The sequence below is a fragment of the Colletotrichum siamense genome (genome assembly GCF_013390195.1).
Source record: "Colletotrichum siamense strain Cg363 chromosome Unknown KSG_Cg363_contig01, whole genome shotgun sequence".
Classification (NCBI taxonomy): domain Eukaryota; kingdom Fungi; phylum Ascomycota; class Sordariomycetes; order Glomerellales; family Glomerellaceae; genus Colletotrichum; species Colletotrichum siamense.
The window spans coordinates 1,334,938-1,361,232 of record NW_023501014.1 but is presented as its reverse complement, the minus strand read 5'-3'; the positions used below and the strand labels follow the sequence as shown (position 1 = coordinate 1,361,232).

Here is a 26,295-nt window from a genome sequence, read left to right as displayed (position 1 = left end):
ATTGGGAAATGAATGATCGAGTTGACAGGAGGAGAAAGAAGCGAGGGCGCCGTCCTTTCCGCTAACTAAATAACATCAACAAATGCCAGTGACCCATCAGATCACGTATACTTGAATCATTTGGTCTCGCTCCGGCAGAGTAATCTGTGAGGGACTGTATGGGGCTGTAAATGGCTGGGCACTATATTCGAGATTCCCCGTGCAATAGTTGGGAGTCTAAAAAGTGGAATTGGCACATAAAGTCAGTGATGCGATTTAAGCTTGTTGCAACTTGCGACTCTGATTCATTACAAGAACTGCAACTGCGGCAAAAGGACGCCCTATGTCACTGAGTGGTCCCGCCAGAACCTCATCTCCAGCGGGAATTGCTTGCTAGTCAGCGGGTCTTGGCACTGTTATTTTGCCCTGGGTTCCACGCCCCCCGAGGAATCCACGGGATTTCCAGACCGGTCTGCGACTCTGCGACTCAGAGTCCCCGTAATCTGTCATCACCCAGGCGCAGCAACGAGACCACTGCCTGAATTGTATGATCCTATTGGAGGAAGTGAATGTTGTGACGGGCGTAGAATTCCGGATCGGCATCATCCTCAACATGGCAGCGTGTCGAGATCTCCCGTTGGGCAAGAACAAGTGGGGTTCTCTGAAGGATTAGTATTGGAGCTACCTGGATCCTTAAGATTGAGTGATGATGAAAAGCACATAAAGCTAAGCGCGGACGATCGAAGCGTGTGACGTTTACTACATCAGTAACATAGAGTTTTGCTATCCGGGCGAATATTCCTAGCTATCCGGGCAAATATTCCTAGCTATCCGGGCGGGTAGTAAGTATCAACGACACTAGGAATAATAATAAAGACGATAGTGACGACGATAAGAATACGAACAATAGGGACGACAGGGACGACAGGGACGACAAGGACGACAAGGATCAGAGGGATAGCAACGATCAATAATAGGGACTATAGGAGCAATAAAGATAACAGAGAGAATAAATTATTAATAGATAAAAAGCATTAAACTAAGTATAATAGTTATGCGCCTAGTTAGCTTGAAGTATCCGCCCAGATAGCAAGACTCATAATAAAAGGCTTAGACTTATACCAACTATACAAACTCCATACTGTTATTTTGATATTAAATCACATAATATCTCTGACTTTGACAGGTTCATTCTTATTTTCGACTGCTACAAATTAGTCGGCCCATTGGACTTGCGACATGATGAACTGCTTCTCTGCATTTGAACCGGGGCGCGAGAGTGTTGGATAGAACACAGACTTCACCAGCACCAAGCTTTCGTCCGAGGGCTACATGCTTTTATATATTCAATTGATAATTGATGCAAGGGATATCATGTGCTCCCTGACGTAGACTGTATGGTTATCCATCGCGCCGATCCTCCTACCGCCCCCCGGGAGGGCCAACCCCGCACCCTCGTGTCGAGGGAAAACTGAATCTCAGTCGCGACATTTGTCGACCAGGGTATGCAGCTAGGTGTTCTAGCTATCATTTTAGCAGAACCAACCTTGGTTTCATCCTTGTCATTGAAGTGAGTTCACTTGTCATGGCGTTGATTACCTTTGGCCCTTGTTATCCAATGTTCAAGTCGCAGGCCGACTGTCGTACGCCATCAACGTGCTCACGGTTCACGAGTCGCAGCGTCAGAATGTCTCAAAAGATCACTTTCACACAATAACATATACGATGACAACAAGAGGGGTTTTGTTACGCAAGAAGTCAGATCATCTTGGGAAATTGACACAAGACGATCAGGGGCGTTTTCTTGAACTTTCGGATCAAGCGATTTATTAGGAAGCTTGTGATATTTTCGACTATTGTCTCCATCACGGTACAAAGATTCGCAACTTAGAGGAAAGTCGCTTGCATAACCCCTATCCAGAACGCTTCTCCACATGAGCGCAGGAGTCATCCAGCTTAGACTCAACATCACCATCCGCAGCCGCAAGTACAGCCCCTGCCACTCTATGTTCCTCCTTGAGTTCCTTGAACTTCTTCTCCGCATCCCAAGTCCAAGGTGTATCCGCTGCAAATAGGAAGTCCATCTCTTCGAGGGTCCGTTGATTTGACTCAGGGTACAGAGCCCAGACTGGGGTGGTGCTTTAGTACATGTTCAGAATCATAAGTTCAAGGGAGTATTCTCACCGATTGGAACGCTGATCACGTTGACAGCCGCAAAAATGTACATGGCGTTCTCGTTGATAGCGCCGACGATGTATGGAAGGACTAACGTGAGAGTTCTGGGGATGATCATTAGTAAAAGTCACAACCAAAGAGGTAGGAGAGCGTACCCATTTCCAATACTCCAACCAACAACACCCCAGGCATTGCCCTTCGCACGAACCTGCAGCGGAAAGATCTCACTTGGGTACAGCCACGGCACCGTCAGCCATGTCGCTCCGAAGATACTTGTGTAGAGGAAGACCATGGACGCTGCCGCTGCTCCCCAGCTGCTCGCAGCGTCCAAGTTTCCGCTGGCTCTAGCGTTGAGACCTCCTCGAGAAAGACCACCCACGAGGAACATGGATACTGCCTGCGCAGTCGAGCCCCAGTATAGTGTCCAACGGCGACCGATTTTGTCGATGGTGAAGACGCAGATGAGCGTGGCGAACATGTAGAAAATGTTGTTCAGGCCGGAAACCCAGAGAGCCTTTTGCGGACCGAAACCGGCAATGTGGAAGATGGCTGTTGGCAAAGAAGGTCAGTAAATAAACGCAGTTGGTGTCATCGGGGATAGGTAAATTGCGTACTTGGGCCATACATGGTGATTCCCGCAATCCCAGTCCAACACTGAATAATCTGCAGCCAAATGACCAACTGCACCCTTCTGCCGGTGTGGAGTTTCCCTGACTTGAGACCGAAGAGCATGTGATGGTAGCCCGTTCCTTCAGATGAATCTTCAAGTCGAAGGACGTCTTGGATGTCGGACAACTCGGCTTCGGCGATGCCATTGCCAGTCCCTCGCAGTCTTTGCAAGATGTACAGTGCCTCGTCGTGTCTGTCGACCTTGCAGAGCCAACGAGGAGATTCCGGGAACAGGAAGCATCCAAAGAGCAAAAACAGCAACGGAATAATCTGGAACGCGATGGGGAACCGCCATCGAAAGGCAGACTCTCCATTGTCGATAAAGCTGACACCGTATCCCAGCCAGTACGCAACCACCACACCAAAGATGTTGAGGGTGAACTCCATGGCGATGAAGGAACCTCTGGAGGTGTAGTCCGCCAGCTCGGATGCCCACACTGGTACGATGCCGTTCAAGATACCAGTGCCGATTCCATTGACGAGCCGGGAGCCGATCATCCAATTCGAGTTCATGGATGAGCACTGGAGGGAGGCTCCAAAGATGCCCCACAGCGCACCGATAGCGATGGTCTTGATTCTTCCGAAACGGTCACCGATGGAACCTCCGACCATACAGCCGACGAGGGTGCCGAGGTAGAAGACTGACATGATGCCGCCTTGGAGAAGAGTATCGGTGACCACGGGAACTCCGTCATCGTCGACGTAGCCGAATCGCATGAGGTCGATGTAGTGCTTTGCGTTGTTGACGCCACCCATCATCCCTTGGTCATAGCCTGTGTAGCAGCATGTCAGTCCTTGGCCACTGAGGTATTCTCGTGATGCTGCAAGTTAGATGAAGTACGTACCGAAGAAGAAGATTGACATTCCCGCGAGACAGTTGACTGCGATGAGAAGCGCGCGCTTCTCGAATCTCGCGGTGACCATCCATTTGTGTCGTTGATCCATCTTTGCGCCGTTCGAGATTCGGGTGTGAAGTAAGGTTGAAGGCTGTCGATGAACACAGGATAATGTTGATCTGTGCACAGCTGAACAAGCAGGTTTAGTTGAGATCAGACATTATATACGTGGTTCGAAATGCCGGCATCCCACCTCGCTTCCTCGCCTTGATGTTGAATAACTGCCCTGGCAGACACAGATGTATTGACTACGTCACCTATGGACCGAATACTTGACCGTTCTTACGAATTATCCCGACGCGGGGAAACCCCACGGGGTATGAGGTGGCTTCATTCTGGGGTTGGGAACATGCCATTCTCAGTTACTTTGATGATGCCTGCCAATCCTCTTCTGTCTTCTGAGTGATGCCTGGTAATGGCTCATCTTGATGGCGCTCGCTCTGTCAGGGGAAACACATGGATTCGAAACAATCCGACCAATGCAAATCGTGGGGGAGGTGGGGACTCGCAACCGATGTTACCATTGAAAGCATATCGTTCGTCTAAGCAAGTCAGGTGTGTCTGTCCCTCGAGACGAGCACTTCGGCTCCCACATCACAGCCTACATGGATGAAGAGTGTCCCTGCTGAAGATTGCTCGATACGCATAAAAGCTGTATAATCAAACTGTATGAATCTGTTATATGCCTGGATTTGGAATTGGAATTCACTTGATAGACGTTTGAAGGCGGACGACCTTGCACCTAGGAGCTACTACACTACTCCCCTAGAAAGGAGTTGGAAGATGAAGATTTTGTTATGCGATGTGGTTATCCTTATGGGCGGCCTTCGGACTTATTTTATAGTAATAGATGGAGAAATTTATGAGAGTTTGCTGAGTGTTAGCCCCTTTTCGAAAGATGGTAATATCTTGATGATTCCTGAGATAAGGTTGTAGAAGGCGGTAGTACTCACCCTTGTCCCTAAAGTAGCGGAGTATGAGACAGTATAAGATTGACTGATGTAGTCTACCTTTTGATGGGTAGAGATTCTGTTGTCCCTTTTATTGATATGCAAAGTGGAAGATACAGTTATCTAGGATGGATCGGTTAGGCGTATGTCCTAAAGGGAGGTTATAAAAGGGGCAGAGAGAAGTTTTCCCGAGACAAGCCTTCCTTTCTTTGACCTATCAACCATCTCTTCCAGAATACTGAGACTCCAAGTATGCAGCTGCAATTGAATCTCTTTCATAAGCAACATTTGCATATCTGTACCTGCAGGAATCCTTCATGCAAGTACTGCAAGACTCCTTCATGCCCAGCTTGATCACCCAGACCTGCTCCAATACCTCAAAGGATGCGAAGGAGATGACATTCTCTGTCCAAATCACGCGCAAACCAGGCCCCAGGGCTTCAAGCTGGTCTTGGCAATCACAAGTCAAGAGTTCACCACCCCTCAATAGCATATGACCTTCCTTCATGCCCCATGTCCACCGAGTGACCGACCTCCCAGCTGTGTGGGAATGTTCCCTCATGCCAGTCGGGCCAGAACATTGGGATTCCCATGTGAAGCCCAAAGGCCAGTGGCTCTGAACGTGCGTGACATCACTTTGATTTTGGCAGTTGGATACTGTTGAGTTTCTTCGACTCACCCGCCCCAAGCCTCGACAGATATCTCTCACCTTTCCAAACTCGATCTGAGGCAAGCTTCCGCTTTATTCAGAGATTTCATTTCACATTCACCATGATCTTGATTTATCAGTCGGGGAAGTCTTTTCAAGGTCTTCTTCAGCTGAAATGGAGGGCAGAGATCTCTCCTTCTCTACCTCTGCTTCCTCTTCCTACTCAACATCTCAAACCTTCCTTGGGGAACCTCCAATCTCTCTCTCCCTCAACTTCGTCCCTTCCTCTACCGAAGGCTGACTTCAAGCTGACTTCGGATAGCTACTGCTCTCTACCTCACTTTGGTCACCAAATGTCGAGGTAGATCATCCAAGTCTCCCTCATCCTGACCGGCAGCCTTCCTCTCTTTCAACCTGCCGCAGTAATATTCGTACCGCGGCCGCCCTTCGTTACGGAAACACCGACAGTCTTTCCGATACGCAACCTACAAGCAGTCGAGAGTATCATCAAGCGCCCCGAGTCGACCTCGGCTCTTCCTGCCATTCGGCCCAGCTTTCCGTCTCTTCTCCGACTTGGACCTGTCTTTTCAAGGCGCAGACATCACCAAACAACGTCACAAGAAGCAGCCTACTGGAAACACCAAAGCATAATTTTCAGCTTCAGAAAGAGCTCAGTTGGATCGCACTTGAATTGCTCCCGAAGGTGATCATATCGAAGGTAGGTCTTTCCATTTTTACCTTACACCGCTCGACGCGATTTGCTTTGGTAGCCGCTGCCCAGTTCACCCTTTGCCCACCTCTCCATCAGAGGAAGTCGGAAGTCAATAACCACCTCACCGCCAACACCTACCTCACCTGTCTTGCGGTCTCTCCTGCCCTGAAACGTCCCTTCCTTGCAGCGTGGTGCGCTCCCTAACTGCCGCCGAGCAGGAGCCATCTCACGCGCCTACCTGTGGCAGTCTGCGGCAGCATCTTTCTTTCTTTTCCCTCTCCTCCGGGCCAAATTCCCTCTCTCGTTTCTACCTCAAAACACCACATCACTTGACCTTCGTCCATCACAATCGTCAACTCGACGGTCTCGGGCTTGGTAAATACCGTGGTCGGGACTCGGACACTCTCCACTCCATTTGTCGCATTACACAGAAGGCAAGCCTTGTCGCTTCCCACTCACGTCCTCAAATTTACGAAATTCGCAAACTAACTTTGGTTTCTCGGCAGTTTTTCCAGAAGCAACCTCACATCATTTCGACTCGCAATTCGCACCCACAACACGACATTCAACTTTATTGGCCCCGCAAGTCACCCTACATCATGGCGAGCAGCTCTTTTCGAATGAGCCTGACCCAAGCCGAGAGCGGCGATGATCATGTCGTTTACGCCTCAACTGACGACGGCTTCAACGACGACGACGCCAGTGAGGCTGGCGACGACTTTGCCAATCACCACACAATTGCGCCTTCCTCGAAATTGGGTCCGGCTGACCTTATTGATCTTTCCGATGGAGACTTCGCAACCAGCCCACCCGACACTGCGGACAACAGCCCCTCCAAGGCCAACCAACCGGTGCCTCCTCAGCCTGATGCGCCCCTCCCGGGAGACAAGCAGAATTCGTCCCTGGACAACTATCCTCAGGCGACCAAGACTCCTGACCCGAGTGCCCAGCCTTTCGTGCCTCTGGAGTAAGTGACCCGCAATCAGCATCTGCGATCCAATCCATTTGGTCCGAATGTCAAGGCTAACAAATTTCTAGGCTAGAGTGTGTTGCCCCCTCGTCCAGCAACTCCTCTTACACCGATGCTCGCCAAAGTCTCGACTCCCGAGATGATCAGATTCAGTCCCTCACCAATCGCGTCAAAGAGCTCGAGCACAGTCACGAGACTCTGAAGCGTGAGAACGACGATCTCGACACCGTCAACGAGAAGCTGAAGCTCAAGGCGCGCAAAGATGATGAGAGCCTTCGAGAACTGAGAGAGCAGCTTGCCGAGGAGCTGAAGCGCAGACTTGGTTCCGAGAAGAAAGCTGTTGAAGTTGATGAGAAAAATGCAGAGCTCCATGTGGAGGTGGCTCGACTTCAGGAGGAAAAGGCTGACATGGAGCCACAACTTGAAGAGTACAAGAAGAAGTTGGATGGGTCCCAGAAGAGCGTCAGGCCTCTTGAAAACATGGTTCACACCCTGCAACGTCAGGTTCTCGACAAAACGCAACGCATCAAGGAGATTCATTTCTTCGCTGCCGACCATCTTGCCAAGAATCCTCAGGATATTCCCGAGTTCGCCACTATGGATCTGTTTCCACATGGCGGCAAGCAGGAGCATCAATCCGGAAATGAGGTCAATCCGGAGCTTTTGATCTCTTTTGACGGTGCTGCCGACATGAGCGCCTCTGGAACTCAGCTGAACGAGTCTCAGAGCGAGATCGGAACCCCCTTCACCGTCTCCTCCATCAGAGCCCCCTCAACTCCCCAGCCCCATCATGCTTCCAAAGACCTTCTCGATGACGACCCAGCAGACACACAAAGCCCCCAAACCTTGCCTATCATGACCCCCTCCACCCCCAAGGTGCAGCGGGAAGAGTCACTGACGCCTCAGTCAACCACCGAGTCGCACACTGCCGAGCCTAAAAGCCCCTCCGACAACCTCGCAAGTCCTCCAAAGGACATTAGCGGACTTGATTGGAGTCCCGACTCTGATCAGCTCTGGATCTCTGAGTTCCAGAAAGCTCAGGCCATCCGCAATCACCAGGGAGCTCGAAGCACCGGTCACACTCCCGGTATGTTTACTTATGGGATTCGGTTTGTGCGCCAACACAACAGGCAGAAGCTAATGACAGAGGATGGCATCCCAGATGTTGCATCTCGCAGGGTCATCATGTCAGGTCTTCCCGACGGGGTCCACGTTCAGCGAATTCTCGAACACGTCCGAGGTGGTAAGATTCTGAAGGCTCATACGGTGACGATGGGCAGAGGTGAGGCTCGTAACAATCTTGCTTGCATCGAGTTCGCCGATCCCGAGGATGCAATGGAGTTCTACTGTTTCAATCGATGCCGCGAATTCGGATTCTGCGTCGAGTCCACATCTGTCAGAACCCGCCTGACAATGCCCTCCACCGACTCCTTCCCCTTGAGCGATGCGTTACAGGCTCGTCTAGGTGAGGGCTGTACTCGCTGCCTGTCTGTCACTGATTTTCCGGTCATCCATTTGCAGACTATTCTGGAGTTCGCAGGAATGTCCAACAACTTCGCCGACACAATCACCCACTTCGCCTGTTCTGATGACGGAAGCTTCGAGATCTCCTTCTCCGACATTCGTTGTGCCATCAACATTCGCGAGATCATTCTTCGGTCCAAGTTCTTTGAGGGAGAACGAGAGGGCACTGGCGTGTGCTTCAAACCTGACCCCTGCGATGCTCCTGTTGAGAGCCTTCAGATTCCGTTCCTGCCCATCAAGGCCACGTCTGACTTGACAATTTTGGACCCGAAGAATGCTCGTCTCTTCATGACTGAAGAGCAAAGAAAGCTGGACAGCGAGCTGCTTCAAGAGCAGGTCATGGCAGCGGCTGACCCAGATGATGCCGATGCTTTTCATGAGCAAGATCTTAGAAAGAACATCGTCTGGGAAAACAAAGTGGACTGGGACAGCTTTACGCCCTACATGGCCTTCGACAAGGACCAACGCCGAATAGTGCTGCACAGGAAAGATCCCGAGTCTGGCGCTGTCCAAACCCAATATTTTGGTAGTTGGGTGCAGTCTCCTGCGGAGTCGCGCAAGGAGTGGCTGCACCACAATCAGCACAGCCCCCACCCATGGACTCAGACAACTGCCGATCTTTTCTATGCCGCTACTGGCGACATTGATATGCGCAAGGTGAATCTTTACCTGAAAAGCAAAAAGGACAACGTTGCGAAGTTGGAAGATGACAAGACTAACAAGTGCGATGATAGAGCATCGTTGTCGACGACGGAGGTCTTGACGGAGACGCCGACCAGGCTTTGAACACCCCGACGCCCAGGGAGATTCGGCGGCAGGCATCGTCCACCACCTCCTTCTACTCAGACGAATCCCCTCTCTCGGAAGTCAACCGCGGATACATGACCCTCGACGACACTTCTCAGCATGTCCCAATGGGCGTCTTCGTCAACCACGTTGGCAGCAGCTCGGGGCTGGCCATTCCCTCTCTTTTGGATGGAGATACCAACGTCGATATGAATAACTCTGTACAACGCACACAGAATTTACCCCCACACAAGCGTGGCAAAACCCGTGGAAGCACCTCCGGCTACTCCTCTCCTGCTCCCTCGATCATGGATGACGATACTGGAGGACAAGTCTGCGGCATCTCGAAGGCAGGCTTCAACCAGCTTGCTGCCAAGATTGCGAGAGACACAAAGGCGACATCTAGCAAGGCGATTGGAAAGAGACCAGTTGCGCAGGCTCACTTTTGGTAAGGCGTTCGGTTGGAAGGCCTGGTTCTCATATTTGGAAGGCCGTTTGGCGAATATTGGGGTTAGTATGGACATCGAAGGACTTGCTTTGCTGCAAACAGCAGCGTAATATTCAGGTGATCTCTGGTCGTGGGCCAGCAATATACCACATGACGGTGGTAAAGCGGGAGCATGGTTCATCAGACAGACACAGTAGTAGATAGAGAACACCAACAGCAGTATCATCAATCTTCGTGCAGCGGCAAGTTTCGTGACCTGCATCAGTGCCCCTAGTCATGATTGCATGATTTCTTGTTTGGAATAGCGACCGCTGGGACGCTTTATACTAGAATACATATGCCTATCTGCCCGGATAAGACTACCGTAGCGCCGAAAACCTTGGCTTTCGGTCCATCGCAGAATTGCATGCTTGGTTCTGTCACTCCCTTGGGGACACCGGCATGTAACTGCCGTCCTCATAACTCTAGGACGGGCCCAGGACATCCCCTCTCGCTTCATTGGCTTCCGGCTTGAATCACCACGAAAGCGTCGGCTGCACTCTGGGCGGTGGCTCATCCGTGACGACCAACATCTCATCACCCTCTCCCTCCCCCTCCACCTCCTCTTCCTCCTCGTCCTCCATCGCCTCTTCATCCTGGACCTCCTGCGCCGCCGCCACCTCCGGGTCACCGCCCTCGAAGGCCTCGGAGACGGACGAGTACTTGCGCTGCGACCAGCCGGGGCTGAGGTACTTGTCGAGCGTGCCGTTGCCGTTCTTGCCCTTGACGGGGGTGGGGTTGTTGAGGAGGTACTTTTTCGTCATGTAGCGCGGGATGTTGGACTCGGGCTCCCAGGTGGGGTTCTGGTCGGGGGGCCAGTTGCCCTTCCAGCGGACGGCGAAGTAGCGGACGGGTTTGCCGCGGACGTGGCGGATTTGCAGGCCTTCGAGGCGGAGGACTTCGTAGACGTCGGAGAGCTCGTCGCGGTCTGGGTCGAGGACGTTGATTGTTGATTTTGAGGGGGAGGGTTTTGGAAGGAGTTTTGGTTTTGGTTTCGGGGTGGTGGACGGTTCGATTGATGGCGTGGGTTGTGATGGTGGTGGTTGTGGTCGGGATAAGCTCCAGGGGGTTGCGCTTTGGCCTGCGGGTGTGAAGCCTGTTCGTGGGGTTATGGCTGTTGTTGGGGCTGGAGGGGCGGAGGCGGTTGTTCTTGGGGTTGAGACGACGGTGCCGGAGAGGGAGTTTGTGCGTGGTTTTGATTTTATGGCGACGCCGTTGATTGGGGGTGTGATTGCTGTCTCCTTGATGTTTGGTGGTGGTTGCCATTGTTTTGGTGTTGGTGTTGTGGTTTTTGAGGATGTTGGCTGGAGGTGTGGTGATGATGATGACGGTGGGTCTCTCATTGATAGATGGGAACGTTTGGGTGGGATTGGAGGTTGGATGGGAGTGATCTTCTTCGCTCCTGCTGGAGGTGTAGACTCGTATGTTGCTGAAGCTTGTGGTACGGGAGGGAATGTTTGAGGTGGTGGTCGAGTTGCTTGTGATGTGGGAGGTAGAGGCGGCAACGCTGGTGAGCTCGTGGCTCCTCTTGACGAGTCGAAGGGCGTGCTCCGGCCGCTATCTGTCTCAATCCCTGGCAGTAACCTCGAAAGCGCCGGGCCTGGTGATATCCTCCTCCGCTTCTTAACCGGCTGCTCCAAGCCCACGGGCATAGCACCCTCCTCCTTCGAATCGTATTCCTCCTCCGCCAGGGAATCCGCCGCAGAAGCTGGCTCGTCGCCATTAAGCTGCCGAAAGATGGCCTCCTCGTCATCCGGTGTCTCCGTACCACCCTCCGCCTCCGTCTCCAGCTCCCGGAACTCCTCCAGCCGCGCCTTTGACGGCGTCGAAAGCGACGGCGCACCTTTCCTCGGCCGGCCAGGCTTCCTCTTCGCATCCCCCTCCACCGGTGTCTCGGCCCTCGCAGCAGCCATCTCCGCCTTCGTCCTGCGCTTTCTCTTGCCCGTAACAACATCTTTCCGCGGCGCATCCTTCACGCCATTCCTCAGCACCAGCATGCCCCGTTCGCGCGCCTCCGCCTCCGCCACAGCACGCACATTCTCCTCCTCCTCCCTGCGGCGTTCCTCCTCGTCCCGCTCGGCCGCGCGGGCCGCGCACCAGTCCTCGTACGCCGCGGGCGAGACATAGTCCGCGACGCGCTCCGCGTCGACCACGAGCCGCGCCGCGGGGAGGTCGCTCCAGCCGACGACGTACTGCAGGCGCTTCTTACCGTCCTGCGAGAGCGGCGGCGGCACGAAGAACTCGTCGCGGATGTAGGCGGTGCTGTCGCGCACGGGGACGAGGGTTATCGGGCGCAGCGGCGGGCCGGTGCCGGGGGTGTAGGGGCGGTAGGTTGCGATGTCCTTGAAGACGACGGCGAGCTCGACGTGGGAGGACGAAGAGGTGGTGTTGGGCTGGCGGGAGGTCGGAGAGGGCCGGCCGAACCAGACGGTGGTTCGTCGCGACATGGTTGTCACCTTCTTCTGAGAGTGACCATGCGGCAGGGGTTTTTTCGAGGGGTTTTCGGGCCTGGTGGCAAGCTTGGGGAGGAATTTCGTCGTCCGGTCGTCGGAAGGGGTTCGCGGTTTGGAGTTCGTGTCGTCTCGTGTCTGTCGCGACCCCCGAACCACGCTGCAGGAAAGGGAAATCGCAATGTCTCGTCAACGCCGGCAGCTGTGGATGTCAGAAAAAATGTCCCGATGACCTGAGAGGTCGCTGCATTGGAGGAATTTACGTACATGATTTCCGAGGCCGGTTTGCGGCAGGGACGCACCGTTTCGTGTTAAGGTCTGGTTGCTTTGTGAGGTGGGAGAGGGGAGGAAATCTAACGCCTTTAGATCTAAATTAGTCTTTTTCTCAGCACAGGCTGCTAATAAGGATAGCGCAGCACTTCTGGCTAATAAGAAAAGCCTCTAAAAGGTATAATATAACTAAAAAAATTAATAGAACTAAGTATTAAAGCTTATAAATAAATAAAAAGAATATTAAATTTTAAGTTTTCTTACTTTTTTCTACTTCTTTTATTTTAAACTTCAATATTTCTTATAAGTAGTATTTTAACTTCTAAGTAAAGATATTAAAATATTACTTTAATTTTAATTAAGCTTTATTTATTAAAATTAAACTTTTTAAATATTAAATAATTAATAATTAACTCTATTACTACTTAAACTACTTTAAAACCTAAGAGTATGCTAGGATTACACATCTTATATACTAAATCTACTACTTATACTTAGATTTTAGTAATAAAGAAAAGGTAGGTATTTCGGCTCTTCTTAATCCCGGGATTCCAGCCCAACGCGCGCCAGCCACAAGGGTCATTCGATCTGGGGAAGCAAGTGCTGCAAAGCGGCCCGTGCATTAGCTGCGGCTGGGCGGCTGCTGCTGTGAGAGGCGCTCGAAGTGGGCGTCAAATCTTTGTGGACCGAGCTTGACCTCATCGCAAGCTCCATCCATCCAGCAGCTTCGTCACTTTTCTTTCCGAAAGGAAAACACCAACCGGGAGAAAAAATCTCCACCCCGCCCAATTCAATTCCTCGGATCACCACGAAACACCCAGAGACGCAAGCACACGTCCACGATGCTCACTCCCACGAGCACTTTCGCTCTCCGCCTGGCCGGCCAGGGCGCCGCCCGCGCCTCCATCGCCCGCACTATCGCATGCCCGTACTCGACGACCTCCAAGACCTCTACCCCCACCGGCCGCCCGATCGGTCTCGCTCCCTCCTCGCCGCTCGCCCGCAGCAGCGCCGTCTTCTCGTCCTCCTCCCCGATTCTCGCCTGCGTCGTCCGCCAGCCCTGCGCCCAGCGCAACGCTTCAACCTCTGCAACCTCCCCCGCGGCGTCGCAAAAGTCCGCGTTCCCCACGGCGGCGCAGCAGGGCGACAGGCTCGACTGGAACACCTTCTTCGCGCTGCGCAAGTCCCGCCGCAGGTGGCAGCTGGGTTTCAGCGTCGTGACGTTCGGTGCGTCCTTCGTCGGCGGGGCGGGCGTGCTCGCTACCGGCGTCGCGGACCCCCTGGTCTCGCAAGTGCCGCTGGACCCCTTCATCACGCTTGGTCTTATGACGATGAGCTTCGGTGCGCTGGGTTGGCTGATTGGGCCGAGCGTGGGATCGCTGGTGTTTTACACGCTGAACAAGAGGTGGAAGAACCAGATGACGGTGGTGAGTATTTTCTCTGCGTTTTCGTGCGGGGCATGCGCCCAATGATCTGATGTTTGGGATGCTGATGAAATTTTGCGTGTAGAAGGAGAAGGAGTTCTTTGCTCGCATCAAGAAGAACCGCGTCGACCCCTCTGTCTCCTCTGTCGGTAACCCCGGTATGTTGCCCTTGTCTTCGCTCATGGGTTGGCTGTCTTACTGACATTCGCAAAGTCCCTGATTTCTACGGCGAGAAGATCTCCAGCGTTGCAGGCTACCGCCAATGGCTCAAGGACCAGCGCGCCTTCAACCGCAAGCGTGTCACCTTCGTGTAAAAGACAACTCATTATCAACTTGGCACATCACGGCTTGACAGCACACAAACTTTTGTATTCATCTCTTAAGGTTAATTAGGATTCATCATGGCTCTTGGGCGTAGGCCGCCCTCCTCTCTTTGTAGCAATAGGGGTATCGCGTGGGAAAAGTATGTATGATGACGGCAGTCCCCCCTTGTCAGAACAAATCCAACTTATTGAAACCAAAACCTCATTGACCTTTCTTTTCTCTCCTTTCTCATGTGAATGGCAACGTCGGGTCAATCTCGGCTTTCCATGCCCTCATGCCGCCCTTGATATCTCCAATGAACCTGCCGTTGTTATTCAGGCCTAGGTCCTTGAGACGCTTGGCGGCTAGTTGGGAGTCGTTGCCCACTCTGCAGACCAGGTAGATGGGTGCGTCTTCGGCCAAGTCTGTCGGTATCCACCCGGGCTGTGGTGATGTTCCGTCTTTTGTTACTTGGGTATCCTTCATGAAGGTTGAGATCGGTATGCTCATCGCGCCGTCAATACTGCAGATATCAAAGTTTTCCTTCTCCCTGACGTCGAGGAGGAGATGCTTAGCAGAGCCTCCCTTTGAGAGGCGCTCATACTCGGTGGCGGTGATCCGCTCATCGGGTCCCAAGATGTTGACAGGAGCAGTGACGCCGCAAAAGGACACATAATCCAAAGAACCAGACCGCAGCGTCTCCAGAGACAATGTCGACTGCGCAGAGCAAGCGAAGCAGTCCTTCCTCCTCCCGCGCATACGGACAGATCTGAAAGGCCCAGATGGAGCAGCCCCCGAGAAGATCAGTAGAGATGGCGCGGCTGCTTCTTTGACCTTGACCTCGGGGTCAACAGCCCCCGCAGCGACGAGCTTGATCGCCTCTAGAGCCTGCATAACGCCCATCACTCCCACGACCGGGCCCAGAATACCGCCCTCGCCGCAGCTGACCACGCTGTCGGGCGGTGGCGGTTTAGGAAACACGCATCGATAGCATGGTCCACCTTCCAAGCTTCCCTGCGGTGCGGCCGGTGAGTTGAGAATGATAAGCTGGCCATCGGTTCGGAATGCTGAGGCTGAGACTAGGGGCTTTTGGAGGAGAACGCAGATGTCGGAGATGAGGTAGCGGGAGGTCGGGTGGTCGGTGCAATCGAGGACGATGTCGTATTGAGAGACGATTTCTTCGGCATTCTGAGGCGTGAGATGTGTTTTGTGCGCTTGGTAGGTGACGGTTGGGTTCAATCTGAGATGTTAGTCATTAGATGCCGAGTGGATCATCAACGGGATGGTGCTCTTCTACCCTTTGAGATATGCGATGGCGCTGTCAACTTTAAACATGCCAACCCGGTCCGTTGAATGCGCCACCTGCCGGTGGAGGTTGGATACCTCGACAACATCCCCGTCAACGAGACCGACAGTCCCGGCCCCTGCTCCGGCGATGTAAGCTGCTGCGGGGCATCCCAGTCCACCGGCTCCGATGAGGAGAACCTTGGACTTTTTCAGCCTCAGTTGGCCTGCAGCATTTTAGCGTCTTCCAGTTACCCATATCACCATCTCACTCTAACCTTTGACCCCCACGGCTGGGATGATCAGCTGCCGCCCGTATCTTTCATACTCCTCCGCCAAGAGTGGCCATTTCCAGGGTTGCGGGTGCTGCTCGTCACGAACTTCCTTCTCCGCTTGTGCCAGCTCTTCTTTCAAGTTTCGAAGCTCAGCCTCCGCTTCGGCGACCTTCCGCCTCAGGTCCTCGATTTTGCCCATTTTCTTTCTTGGATGGGCCGTGACAGCTTTGGCGGGGTGAGTCGCGCACAAGCGTGGGCATTTGTGCATTTTATACAAAAGTCGGAGGGGCCAATCCCGACCGCCGACCCTACGATTTAAATGGACCCGCTTTTGTCGGACCCCACCTCGAATTTTTGAAAGCTTGGGCAGTCCAGAACTTTGACCAGCGCTTTCCAACTTCAAAGCAGCGACTTCAACTTTTGCGCCGACCGGATTTTCACTCTTTCAAATCGTGAATTTCGAGCTACAAACACTCATAATGGTAAGTCTTAATCCAACTCTCCTAACGCACAATCAAGCTGACCCTCACAGGCTCCCACCGCCCCACCATCCCTCTCCGCCCGCGAGAAGCGCATGGCCCGAATCCGCGGCGACATCCACCCCCTCGCCCCTCACAAAACCCACCGCGCCGAAGCCCAAGTCGACGACGCCTTCCTCACGAACAAGAAAGACAAGCGCACGATGAAGCACTCCGCCTTCGTCTCCAAGATCGGCAAGGCCAGCAGCAAGAAGACGCTCAAGCGCCGGCGCCCGTCCAAGAAGCTCGTGACCACGATGGAGTCGCTCGCCGACGCGCTGCCGGACCTCGCGGACGACGGCGAGACGGCGCACAGCCTCGAGCAGCTGCGCGAGGGCAAGGTGCGGCACAAGAGTTTGAAGAGCAGGCCTGGGGCGCTGAAGAGGAAGGAGAAGGTTGTCAGGGGGGAGATGGCAAGGTTTGGGGCGAGTATGGCGGCGCTGGCGAATGTACCGGCGGCGCCGGTGCCGGTCGCTGCGGCTCCTGCGGCCAAGGTTGACGGTGGTGATAATGTCGCCATGGGAGACGCGGCTGCGGAGGAGACGAGTGCGACGGCTGGACGGTGGGCGGCTTTGAGGAGGCATATTTCGAGTACGATGGAGACGAATCCTGCGTTCAGCCGACAGGGACCTTGAACTGGTGTTAACAAGGTTGAAACAATTCAAGGCCAAAGATTGGAGAGAATGGAGTATTGCTCGACCTTCCGTCTCAACGAAATCAGGAAGATACGGCAAGCCAGATGACCCCTTGCGTCGATATCGACTCCTCCGCTCAAGATTCCGGCGTAGAAAAGGCTGGATTGAACAACGACGTCAAATCATTCTGGACGGGAATGTAAGCGGAGGCTGCACTGCCACGAGTTTGTTTCACTAGTAACGAAATGGCCTCTTGCAGGACGCCTGCGGGCCTCCAGAGTTTCGTTTTCGGATGGCCTTATGATCAGATACGGACAGGTAACAACCGTTCACCCTTTTTCGAGCGTAATGTGCTCATATTATGTGAACTTGCGCCGGCTTGTCGGCTAGAGAACGGCAGATATCAATATCCGAGAAACGGATTTGAATAGACGAAAACGCACATCCACGATTAAACAGGATTTCAAATTTGAAAGTGATTAAGCCCTCCAAGATATGGTCGATGACTGGGCGAATAGTCTTATGCAATTAGCACGATTCTGGCGATCAGTCTCGCATGGCTCCCCTCTTCTCCTGCACTGCAAGGGTAATTAATTGGCTGCTGCAACACCAAGCGGATTTCCTGATTCGGTGCTGACGCTGACGAAAGCTCGGCACCTCGGGCGGATTAGCTATTGTCCTAGATGGTTGGGCTCTTCTGGCCCAGCCTGACCTGGCATTCGTCGTTCAACCCCCAACCGTATCTGCCATCGTCTACGCGCGGTTCGATCTAACTCGACGCAACGGCGCTTGAGCTTGTTCCTTCTCCGCGACAGAGTCGCAAGCCTCGTATTCGAAGCCATCTCTTGTCCCAGACTAGCTCCTCGCCGTGGCCGAGATCTCGATGTGACCTGTGTGGCGGACTCGGCATTGATTCCACCATGTCTGCAGACCATCACGACTACCCCAGCTCTCATGCGAAACGAGCTCTAGATGACGACAGCGGAGATGCCACAAGCCATCCTTACGTGAAACGCTCAAGATCAGATCATGGGCTCGAAGGCGACTGGCGAAGGCAGTCGGAACCAATCAAACTGCAGCATGCCGACTACACTGTAGGCTGGATTTGTGCGCTTCCTATCGAACTGGCTGTGAGCCAAGCCATGCTCGATCATATTCATCAAGACCTCCCGCCGTGCTATGGCGACACGAACGCGTACATCTTGGGGAGCATTGGGACGCATAAGGTGGTGATGGCGTGCTTGCCCTCGGGGCAGTATGGGACGACCAACGCTGCAGCTGTGGCCAGCAACATGATGCGGAGCTTCCCTTCGATTCATATCCGTTTGATGGTTGGGATTGGCGGCGGCGTGCCTGGAGATCCCGATATTCGACTTGGTGATATCGTTGTTGGTGATAAGGTCGTACAACATGATCTTGGAAAGATTGTCGGCGTAGAGGGCTTTAAAACAACGGGGACCCCGATTCGACCTCCTCATGACTTGTTGAAAGCTGTTTCAAAGCTCCGCGCTATACATGAGGCAACGGACAGCCTCATTCCTATCTTTCTCGAACAAATGTTTGAACGCTATCCTAAACTGAAGGCATACCAGTATCCGGAATCGTGCGACGACCGCTTGTTTCGCGCCACGTACGAGCACGCGCATACGACGGACTGCAGCGGTTGTAGCCAAACTGAGTTACAGCATCGGCCAAGGCGTGACAGCCGTCACCCTAGAATACATTATGGCGCTATCGCGTCAGGGAACCAGGTCGTTAAGAGTGCTTCAGCTCGGGACAAGCTATCCAAACAGCTAGGCGTTGTTTGCTTCGAGATGGAAGCAGCTGGATTGACTGACAGTTTCCCTTGTATTGTAGTTCGGGGCATTTGTGACTATTCGGATTCACACAAAAACAAAGAATGGCAGAGGTATGCCTCGGCTGCTGCAGCTGCGTACGCAAAGGAACTGGTTTCTATCATTATTCCAAACAACTACAACAACACCCCTATTACCGATCCACCGGGGATATCCACAGAGGATTGTGAGTCAAAGTTGACACCAAAGGCTGCTCTGGGCTCACTGACACCCTATTAGTACAGACCAAGTTTCGGTCTCGTCGCCAATCATTGCTGCAGTCCTTACAATTCGATCATATCGATAGTCGTCGTGCAATCATCAGCACAGCGCATTTGAAGACATGCGAGTGGCTTCTCCAGGATGGCTCCTACCTTAGCTGGATTAATTCGTCCAAGCTAATGGGACATCACGGATTCTTGTGGATCAGCGGAAAGCCTGGTGCTGGCAAATCCACGATCATGAAATTCATTTTCAATCGTACTCTCAAGACACTCGGCAGAAACTGCGTTGTTATTTCGTTCTTTTTCAATGCTCGCGGGGGCCTCTTGGAAAAAACAGTCTCTGGGCTGTACCGGTCTCTTCTACTTCAACTCCTCGACAGAGAACCTGGACTGCAAAGCGTCCTCGACGACCTCACCCTTATCCCACTCAACCATAAGGGTTGTCCGGCAATCGATACTCTCCAAGAACTTTTCCGTGAGGCGATCATGGCTCTAGGCTCACGCCAATTAATCTGTTTTGTCGATGCACTTGATGAATGTGACGAGGCAGAGGTTCGAAAGCTCGTGGTTTACTTTGAGGGCCTGGAGGAAATGGCAGCAGCAAGCAATATTCGACTGAAAATATGCTTTTCAAGCCGGCATTATCCTCACATCGACGTCCGACGTGGCCTGAAGCTAACGCTTGAGAACCAGCCTGGCCACAGACAAGACCTACGACGTTACGTTGAAGACCACTTAAGGGCAGGTGAAGGCCTATACGTCGAAAATATTCGGTCTGAACTTCTTCGTAAGGCGGGGGGCGTATTTATGTGGGTTGTGTTGGTTGTCGAAATCCTCAACAAAGAATTTCTGTCGGGTCGCAGGGACAAAGTCGAGAGAAGACTGCAAGAGATACCACCGAAGCTCAGTGAGCTTTTTAAAGATATCTTGCGACGCGACAACGACAGTATAGAGGAATTCTTGCTCTGCTGTCAATGGATTCTCTTCGCAAAACGTTCTTTACGTCCCAGAGAATGGTACTTCGCCATGTTGTCTGGGCTATCAGATGGTCAAGATGGTCCAATTCCCTATGACCCGGAAATTGTGTCCGACGAGGACGTGGACCTTTTCGTCAACAGCTCTTCAAAAGGACTTGCAGAAATAACCAAGTCTACACAACCAATTGTACAGTTCATACACGAGTCTGTAATGGACTTCCTCGTCAAGGAAAATGGCTTGCAGCATCTTCAGCTCGGCCTCGAAGCGAATTTCCAGGCTCAAAGTCACAACAGGCTCAAATATTGCTGCAATTCATATATCACGAAGAACATCACAGAGGAGTGTCAGCATCTGGTTGCAAATAGGAATCACATGAGAGATCACGCACAGGACTCTTGGAACGACTACCCCTTCCTCGGGTACGCAGTTGAGAGCGTACTTTACCATGCCGAAATTGCAGCGGAGGTGGTGCCGCAGGATGACTTCATCGACAAGTTCTTGGTCTCGGACTGGCTGTATATTGCCAATCATCATTCGCTTTCGGGCCCTCTCAACGACTACGCGTACACGACGTCACTACTGTATATCCTCGCGGACTTGAACATGATCAGGCTGCTGGAGGTGTGCATTAGTCGCAGCCATGGCCCCCAACCGAAGGGGGGACCGTACGGTTATCCATTTTTCGCTGCGCTAGCCCATCATCATTGGACAGCAGCCAGGTTATTTCTTGGCCTGTCTGCCAGCAGTGAATTCACTCACAATGAGTTATTTCTGGTTGCTGATTACCGTGAGAACCTCGGCCAATTCATGACATCAGTATCTAGCCCAATCAAGTGGGCAATTGTAACCGGCCATTCAAATCTTGCCAAGTTGATGATTGCGTCAGGTCAATTTGACCACTTGGCTTTGGATGGATTTGGCCGCTTACCAATACATTGGGCTGCAATCACGGGAGATGAGGCTTTGATGGCAGCCTTGATCGACAGCTTTCGTCCGGCCAACAGATCAAAGGGAAACACGAAATTATTGCATGCGGCGTGTGCAGAACCCGTCGACGAAGCCAAAGACGAAAACTCTCAATTGAGTAACGTGGCTGACTATATCGATGCAAAGGACAACTCAGGATCGACTCCGCTTCTGTTGGCTATTATAAATGCCAACGAAAGCGTCATTCGCGTCCTCCTCGCTTCGGGCGCGAATTCCGACAAAAGCCTTACCCTTCCCAATAGTTTTCAGTTCGCCGATCCTCAAAAATTCACAAAGTTCACTGCAAACATTCTCGTTGAACAACGCATGATCACTGAGTGGGCACTTCTCTTAATGGCTTCTCGAGCGGGGCTGGAAAACATCATCGACCTTGTGGTTAACAGAGAGAACTTCTTCACCGATGCTGATCATGACGGAGCAGAAGTTCTTCAAGCGGCTGCATCGGGTGGTCATTCGGGAACCGTTGATCTACTCATTTCGAAGGGGGCAGGCAAGAGAAGTCGACGATGGAACAGCCATGGTCTCCTTCACCAAGCAATTCTCGACGGCACTCCCTCGGAGGTCAGGATCCTCCTTAGGAATGGCGCAGATGTCGACGCACCAGATCCTAATGGCGAAACACCCCTTTACGCAGCATGTTCTAGTGAACGTAAACATATTGTCAGAATTCTCCTTGAAAATGGTGCAGATGTCGACACTCAAGATGCGTCTGGCCGAACGTCTCTACACGCAGCATGTAAGGTTGAACATAAGGGAATAGTCAAGATCCTTCTAGACCACGGTGCAGATGTCAATATCGAGGATGACTGGGGCCTCAGATCAGCCTGCATTGCGGATAAATATGGAAACGACGGCATAAAGAAGCTTCTTATCGAGAAAGGGGCGGTCTGCCCTGGAAAAGATGGTACCCTGTATTCACTGTTTGGCCATGGACATGGACAAAGTTCGTGAGCAGGCATCACTGAAGTCAGGTCTGCGGATGCAGTACGAGGCCAAGATTGTCAGCCTTTCAGGAGCATGCCGGATCACTCTACCTAATATCCGTGTGCAGGAACTCATCAGTGCTATTGAGTTTCTATCCTTTCAAGCACGTGACTGCAGATATCTTGTCTCCTCAGTACAGCGAACAGAATGTTCGGGTTAGTCCGGTGCGTAGCTCCTGAGGCGGAGCACAGTGAAGCCGAAGGAGCGGAGCGAGGGAGTTACATACAGCTTAACTACTAAAGCTTAGGTATAAAAACGATACGAGGGATCTCTTCGCTAATTAGCCGCCCTTTTGAGGCCCTTCGCGGACTAGCTAGCTGAGAGTAGCGCTAATATGAGGTTATTTCGGGTGCGTAGGAGCTTCGAGGGCAAGAGCTTCAGAGGGCAGGAGGGCAAGCAGGCAGGACAGCTATGCTCCGGGAATTTCGCTGGGCGCTGGGCTTCAGCGTCCACAGTATCTGATACGAGGGAGTGCGTCAGCAATCGCATCATATGCATAGTTTCCCTCAGAAATTTACTCAGCATACACTGGAACTAGGAAGTGTCGAGTTAAAAATTGATCTTGAGCAACCACTAAACGCATTACAAGCCCTCTGTTATGCACTCTTTCCAAGTTGGCTGTTTTGGCCAGTGAAAACATGGTGCACTGTCATTTGACGATCGAGTGATGTCAGCTCAAGGCCCAGACCGCGTGCCCAATATTTATGGGGCACCAGCGCTGCACAACACGCTGCGCGTTTGCCCTACAGAAAACGTTAACGACGCGTGATCCTGGGGAAACGGCTGGGTAGGTGCGGCTCCGTCGTCATAATCGTGGGGATCGTCAGGAGAGGGCGGCTTGGGACTGGGTTGTTTGCCTAGCAGCAACGTCACTGCTTGTTTTGGTTGGAGAAACTGCAGGAAGGCAGCTGCTGCCTGCTTTTTTGGATGGCATTCGGTCGCTGCTTCCCTTGGAGGGAAAAAAAGTCAGAGGAAGCATAAAAGACCTCGGAGTTCAGTATTCTCGACGTGAACTATTCCCATTTCATCAACATCCAAGTTACCCATTTGCGACCGTCAACAAAAACGAACGATCATCACCCACATCCAACGACATCACAACATCAACATGGCCAGCACCAATCCCGCCAACTTCGCTAATCTGTGTGTCCTCCTGATTCCTATCGGAATTTTCTGGGTGAAATTCTGAGCTAACGATTCCAGGCCTACTGAGGAGGTCCAGGCAATCGCATCCAAGGGCGGCCAGGCCAGCCATGGTCCCGAGGAGGTCATCTCCCCGACCGGCAACCTGAACCCAGGCAACTTCCAGAACCGGTATGCATCTTAGACCATTTCCCCTGCTGCTTTCGAGGAGAAGGTGCATCTTGGCATTCGTGAGGTTGACTTACATACGTGCAGCCCCACCGAGGAAGTCCGCGAGATCGCAGCCAAGGGCGGCCACGCCAGCCACGGCCACGGCGCCGGTACCCACACCTCGGCGGCCGGCAACGGCAACCCCGCCAACTTTGCCAACCGGTACGACCCGCTCCCGCCCCGCTCCGGCATTTGAACCTTCCCACGACGAGGGTTGCTACGTGCATCTTGCTAACTTTTCTCATATCAAAGGCCCAAGGAGGAAGTCCAAGAGATTGCCGCCAAGGGCGGTCACGCCAGCCACGCGGGTGGTTTCGCCAGCATGGACCCCGAGAGACAGGTGCGTTTATTCGTAGTCGCTGCAAAAGTTCCCTCTCCCTGAGCACCGTTGTCATGGTTGCCAGTACAGTTCTAGAACGCCGTTTCGCTGACCGTTGTTGTTTATCACAGCGCGAGATCGCGTCCGAGGGCGGCAAGGCGTCGTCCGGGTCCTTTGAGCCCGGCTCCGAGAAGGCGCGGGAGGCTGGTCGCAAGGGTGGTCTCACCAGTGGTTCTGCTTAAACACTTCCCACTGCGCAAGCAACATTGTACGATAGAAAGAAGGGCCACGACTTGACGAGCAAATAGGGAGATGATCTGCAGGGTCTCCGTCGAATGATTATCTGATATTTTCTCAACATTTGCGTTTGTTGTGCTTGTCAGGGTGTTTCGCCCAACGTTCGGGCCGCGCGCGGATATGCCTTCCGCTGCGGCCAGAAAAGCTTGGACACACTCAGATGCATGCTTTGTGGGTGATATCGGATCAATAACAATCACGGGCGTGACCTTTTGAGAGGTACGGATGAGTCTAGGCCCTCCCTCGGCAGATCACCTCAGTCTGGTTTTCGTCTCGACTTACATGAAGTGTGTTTGTTTGGCACTCGCCCTCCCGGATTCCCAGGATACAAAGCCAGCCCGCGAAGGAAACACTCTCATGAATGCAAAGAGGGCAGATCGGAAACGAAGCGGCTGCCACCAGATTGTAACCTTCCCAATCGTGGTTGGTGGGAAAAGGCGGCGCCAGGTTACCGGAAGTGTCCCTCGGCAAGCGCCGACCGGAGAGTTTCCCCCCCTCTGCCTTTTCTTGTTTACCCCACCCAGTGGACCGCGGCCCCAGCAGTCCCTGCGCGCGATGCAGCAGCAGCAGAAAAGAAAAGATGAGGCTGTCCTTGCGCTGTGAGTGTGGGTGAGTACCGTGAAGGTTTGTCCGCGGATAAGGGTCCGGCGCAAGGTCCTCCGTCAGCATGGCCACCAGTCACCAAAGCAGGTATTCGTACGCGTAGCAGCCACGTTGGGCATCCTAGGCCGGTTAGACGGCTTTCCCTCCCAATGCAAGCACTAAGTAGGTACAGTGATGCTGCAGGTTCGCTGATGAGGCCTGCGGCGGTAATTGCCCCAGGCGGGTGGTATCCAACGTATCAAGGTCGACGGCCCATTGCGATGGTCTGGAACGGGTGCCGCAGCACGGTGACGTAGACGAGGTGAAACCAGGCACCTCGATCGATCTTGGTCCAGCGAGAAGCAGCAGCACCAGCACCAGTGCTCACCCACGGAGAAGTGATTACCGCTTCTTTTTTCGTTTTCCCCAACCTCACAGTGCTGTAAAGTATGGCGGTGACTAATTCCATTTTCTGAGAGAGGTAGGGAGGAGCAGTAAAGTAAAGATAAGCTACGCAGCGGGCATCATCATGCAGTGCTGGCACTTTAATCTACCAGCTACAAGACACCGTCGCAGCCAATGTCACAGGCCGGACACGCAAAGAGCGGCACCCCAGATTCGGAGAGATGGCGTTCCAGATCTCGTGCCACCTTTCTCTTTGCCCTTTCTCCTCTTTGCCTAACTTGGGCGTGGCTGCCATCGCAGATGATCGGCCCAGGTTTCGTCCTTCTTTCTTTTTTGTGCTTTTTGGGTTTTGCTAGGCTAGCCCTGAAAGTATGTAAACTGGCGTGCTCCCACTGTCCATCTGCTGTGATGCCCGTCCCTGCATGTTTTGCTCTGCTATTTGCAAAAAGTGCTTGCCTACTATACGCTCTTACCGCTCGAGATTCAGAGAGCCTGAATTGGCTTTCCTCGTATTACAGTAATCAGTGAAACCTTCCGACTGCCCTGCGCCGAAGCATCTCCCCCGGGGGATCCCCAGACAATCCGCGGTCGATTTGGAAACAGGACCCCGTCGAGTCTGTTGGGTCGTACGATGGCTGCGGCAGTGGGAGCTCCAGCAGCGTCCTCGAGCAGTCCTTTCAGTGTGCCAAGGTGTGTTCAATCTTTTGCAGTATCTGTATGTTATTGTTCATGGCCTGCATTCCCGTCATCAGTCCTGTCTTGTGACCCCTCCCCCGCTGTGCTGTGCTTCAGTGGAGGAAACGGCGAGGCCGCACCAGTCGAGTGGCTTTCCGGGCTGCGAGGAGCCCGACGCACCCGGTGGCCCCAGCTCCCCAGCTCCCCAGCCCCCACCCAATTGGACCAGCATGCGCCTCAAGTGTGGCTCATCCGTCACGCCAGCTGGCCAATGCTTCTGCTGCTTGGAGGGGTGCTCAGCCACGGCCACGTCCTCGCACCCTCGTCATTCGTCGCTGGTGTCGCTGCATCGTCAGTCATCAACGCGAATCGAGGTGCACCGCAAGCCTCATTCGCAATGCTGTCTGGCCCCTACCGCCCTAGATTTCAGCCCAGTCCGTTCCCAGTTTTTCGTCTTTCCGCTGGTGCAACCTCTCTCCAATCCAAAAACACAGCAACACCACAGCACAGCACAGCGCAGCACAATCCCCCCAGACAAACGGGCAGCGTCTGTTCTTCCCCACCCCGCCGCCGCCGCTAGCACCTGGTCGAGGTGACCCTGTGACTGGATCCCCCAGCAGATCCCAAAGTGAAAGGGCCCACGACAGAGAAAGAGAAGCCGGAGACCCTCCTCCATCCCCGCCCAAAAAATTGCAGCACC

At 53.1% G+C, this 26,295-nt stretch overlaps 8 protein-coding genes across 8 annotated transcripts; 4 read left to right on the top strand and 4 right to left on the bottom strand.

The window, feature by feature from the left end:
- Positions 1–1,892: 1,892 nt before the first annotated feature.
- STL1-0 (Sugar transporter STL1) lies at positions 1,893–3,768 on the bottom strand (the record flags this gene model as incomplete). Its single annotated transcript, XM_036632193.1, has 5 exons — positions 1,893–2,107; positions 2,164–2,258; positions 2,310–2,703; positions 2,769–3,596; positions 3,669–3,768. 5 exons carry the CDS (start codon positions 3,766–3,768, stop codon positions 1,893–1,895), a joined length of 1,632 nt encoding a protein of 543 aa, XP_036501836.1.
- A 2,861-nt stretch (positions 3,769–6,629) lies between these two features.
- CGCS363_v000343 (uncharacterized protein) lies at positions 6,630–9,762 on the top strand (the record flags this gene model as incomplete). The annotated part of the gene is made up of 4 exons (XM_036632192.1): positions 6,630–6,997; positions 7,069–8,087; positions 8,148–9,181; positions 9,259–9,762. 4 exons carry the CDS (start codon positions 6,630–6,632, stop codon positions 9,760–9,762), a joined length of 2,925 nt encoding a protein of 974 aa, XP_036501833.1.
- Positions 9,763–10,273: 511 nt separating this feature from the next.
- Positions 10,274–12,244, bottom strand: CGCS363_v000342 (uncharacterized protein; the record flags this gene model as incomplete). Its single annotated transcript, XM_036632191.1, has 1 exon — positions 10,274–12,244. The coding sequence occupies one exon, from the start codon at positions 12,242–12,244 to the stop codon at positions 10,274–10,276; it is 1,971 nt and encodes a 656-aa protein (XP_036501834.1).
- Positions 12,245–13,359: 1,115 nt separating this feature from the next.
- CGCS363_v000341 (Presequence translocated-associated motor subunit pam17) lies at positions 13,360–14,255 on the top strand (the record flags this gene model as incomplete). The annotated part of the gene is made up of 3 exons (XM_036632190.1): positions 13,360–13,944; positions 14,027–14,099; positions 14,155–14,255. The coding sequence occupies 3 exons, from the start codon at positions 13,360–13,362 to the stop codon at positions 14,253–14,255; spliced, it is 759 nt and encodes a 252-aa protein (XP_036501831.1).
- Positions 14,256–14,493: 238 nt separating this feature from the next.
- On the bottom strand, positions 14,494–16,002 carry UBA4 (Adenylyltransferase and sulfurtransferase uba4; the record flags this gene model as incomplete). The annotated part of the gene is made up of 3 exons (XM_036632189.1): positions 14,494–15,484; positions 15,542–15,755; positions 15,807–16,002. 3 exons carry the CDS (start codon positions 16,000–16,002, stop codon positions 14,494–14,496), a joined length of 1,401 nt encoding a protein of 466 aa, XP_036501832.1.
- Positions 16,003–16,377: 375 nt separating this feature from the next.
- CGCS363_v000339 (uncharacterized protein) lies at positions 16,378–16,956 on the top strand (the record flags this gene model as incomplete). The annotated part of the gene is made up of 1 exon (XM_036632188.1): positions 16,378–16,956. One exon carries the CDS (start codon positions 16,378–16,380, stop codon positions 16,954–16,956), a length of 579 nt encoding a protein of 192 aa, XP_036500956.1.
- A 920-nt stretch (positions 16,957–17,876) lies between these two features.
- CGCS363_v000338 (putative ankyrin repeat protein) lies at positions 17,877–21,931 on the top strand (the record flags this gene model as incomplete). The annotated part of the gene is made up of 4 exons (XM_036632187.1): positions 17,877–18,621; positions 18,814–18,978; positions 19,032–20,614; positions 21,107–21,931. The coding sequence occupies 4 exons, from the start codon at positions 17,877–17,879 to the stop codon at positions 21,929–21,931; spliced, it is 3,318 nt and encodes a 1,105-aa protein (XP_036500955.1).
- Positions 21,932–23,761: 1,830 nt separating this feature from the next.
- CGCS363_v000337 (uncharacterized protein) lies at positions 23,762–24,602 on the bottom strand (the record flags this gene model as incomplete). Its single annotated transcript, XM_036632186.1, has 3 exons — positions 23,762–24,142; positions 24,216–24,267; positions 24,454–24,602. The coding sequence occupies 3 exons, from the start codon at positions 24,600–24,602 to the stop codon at positions 23,762–23,764; spliced, it is 582 nt and encodes a 193-aa protein (XP_036500954.1).
- Positions 24,603–26,295: the final 1,693 nt, after the last annotated feature.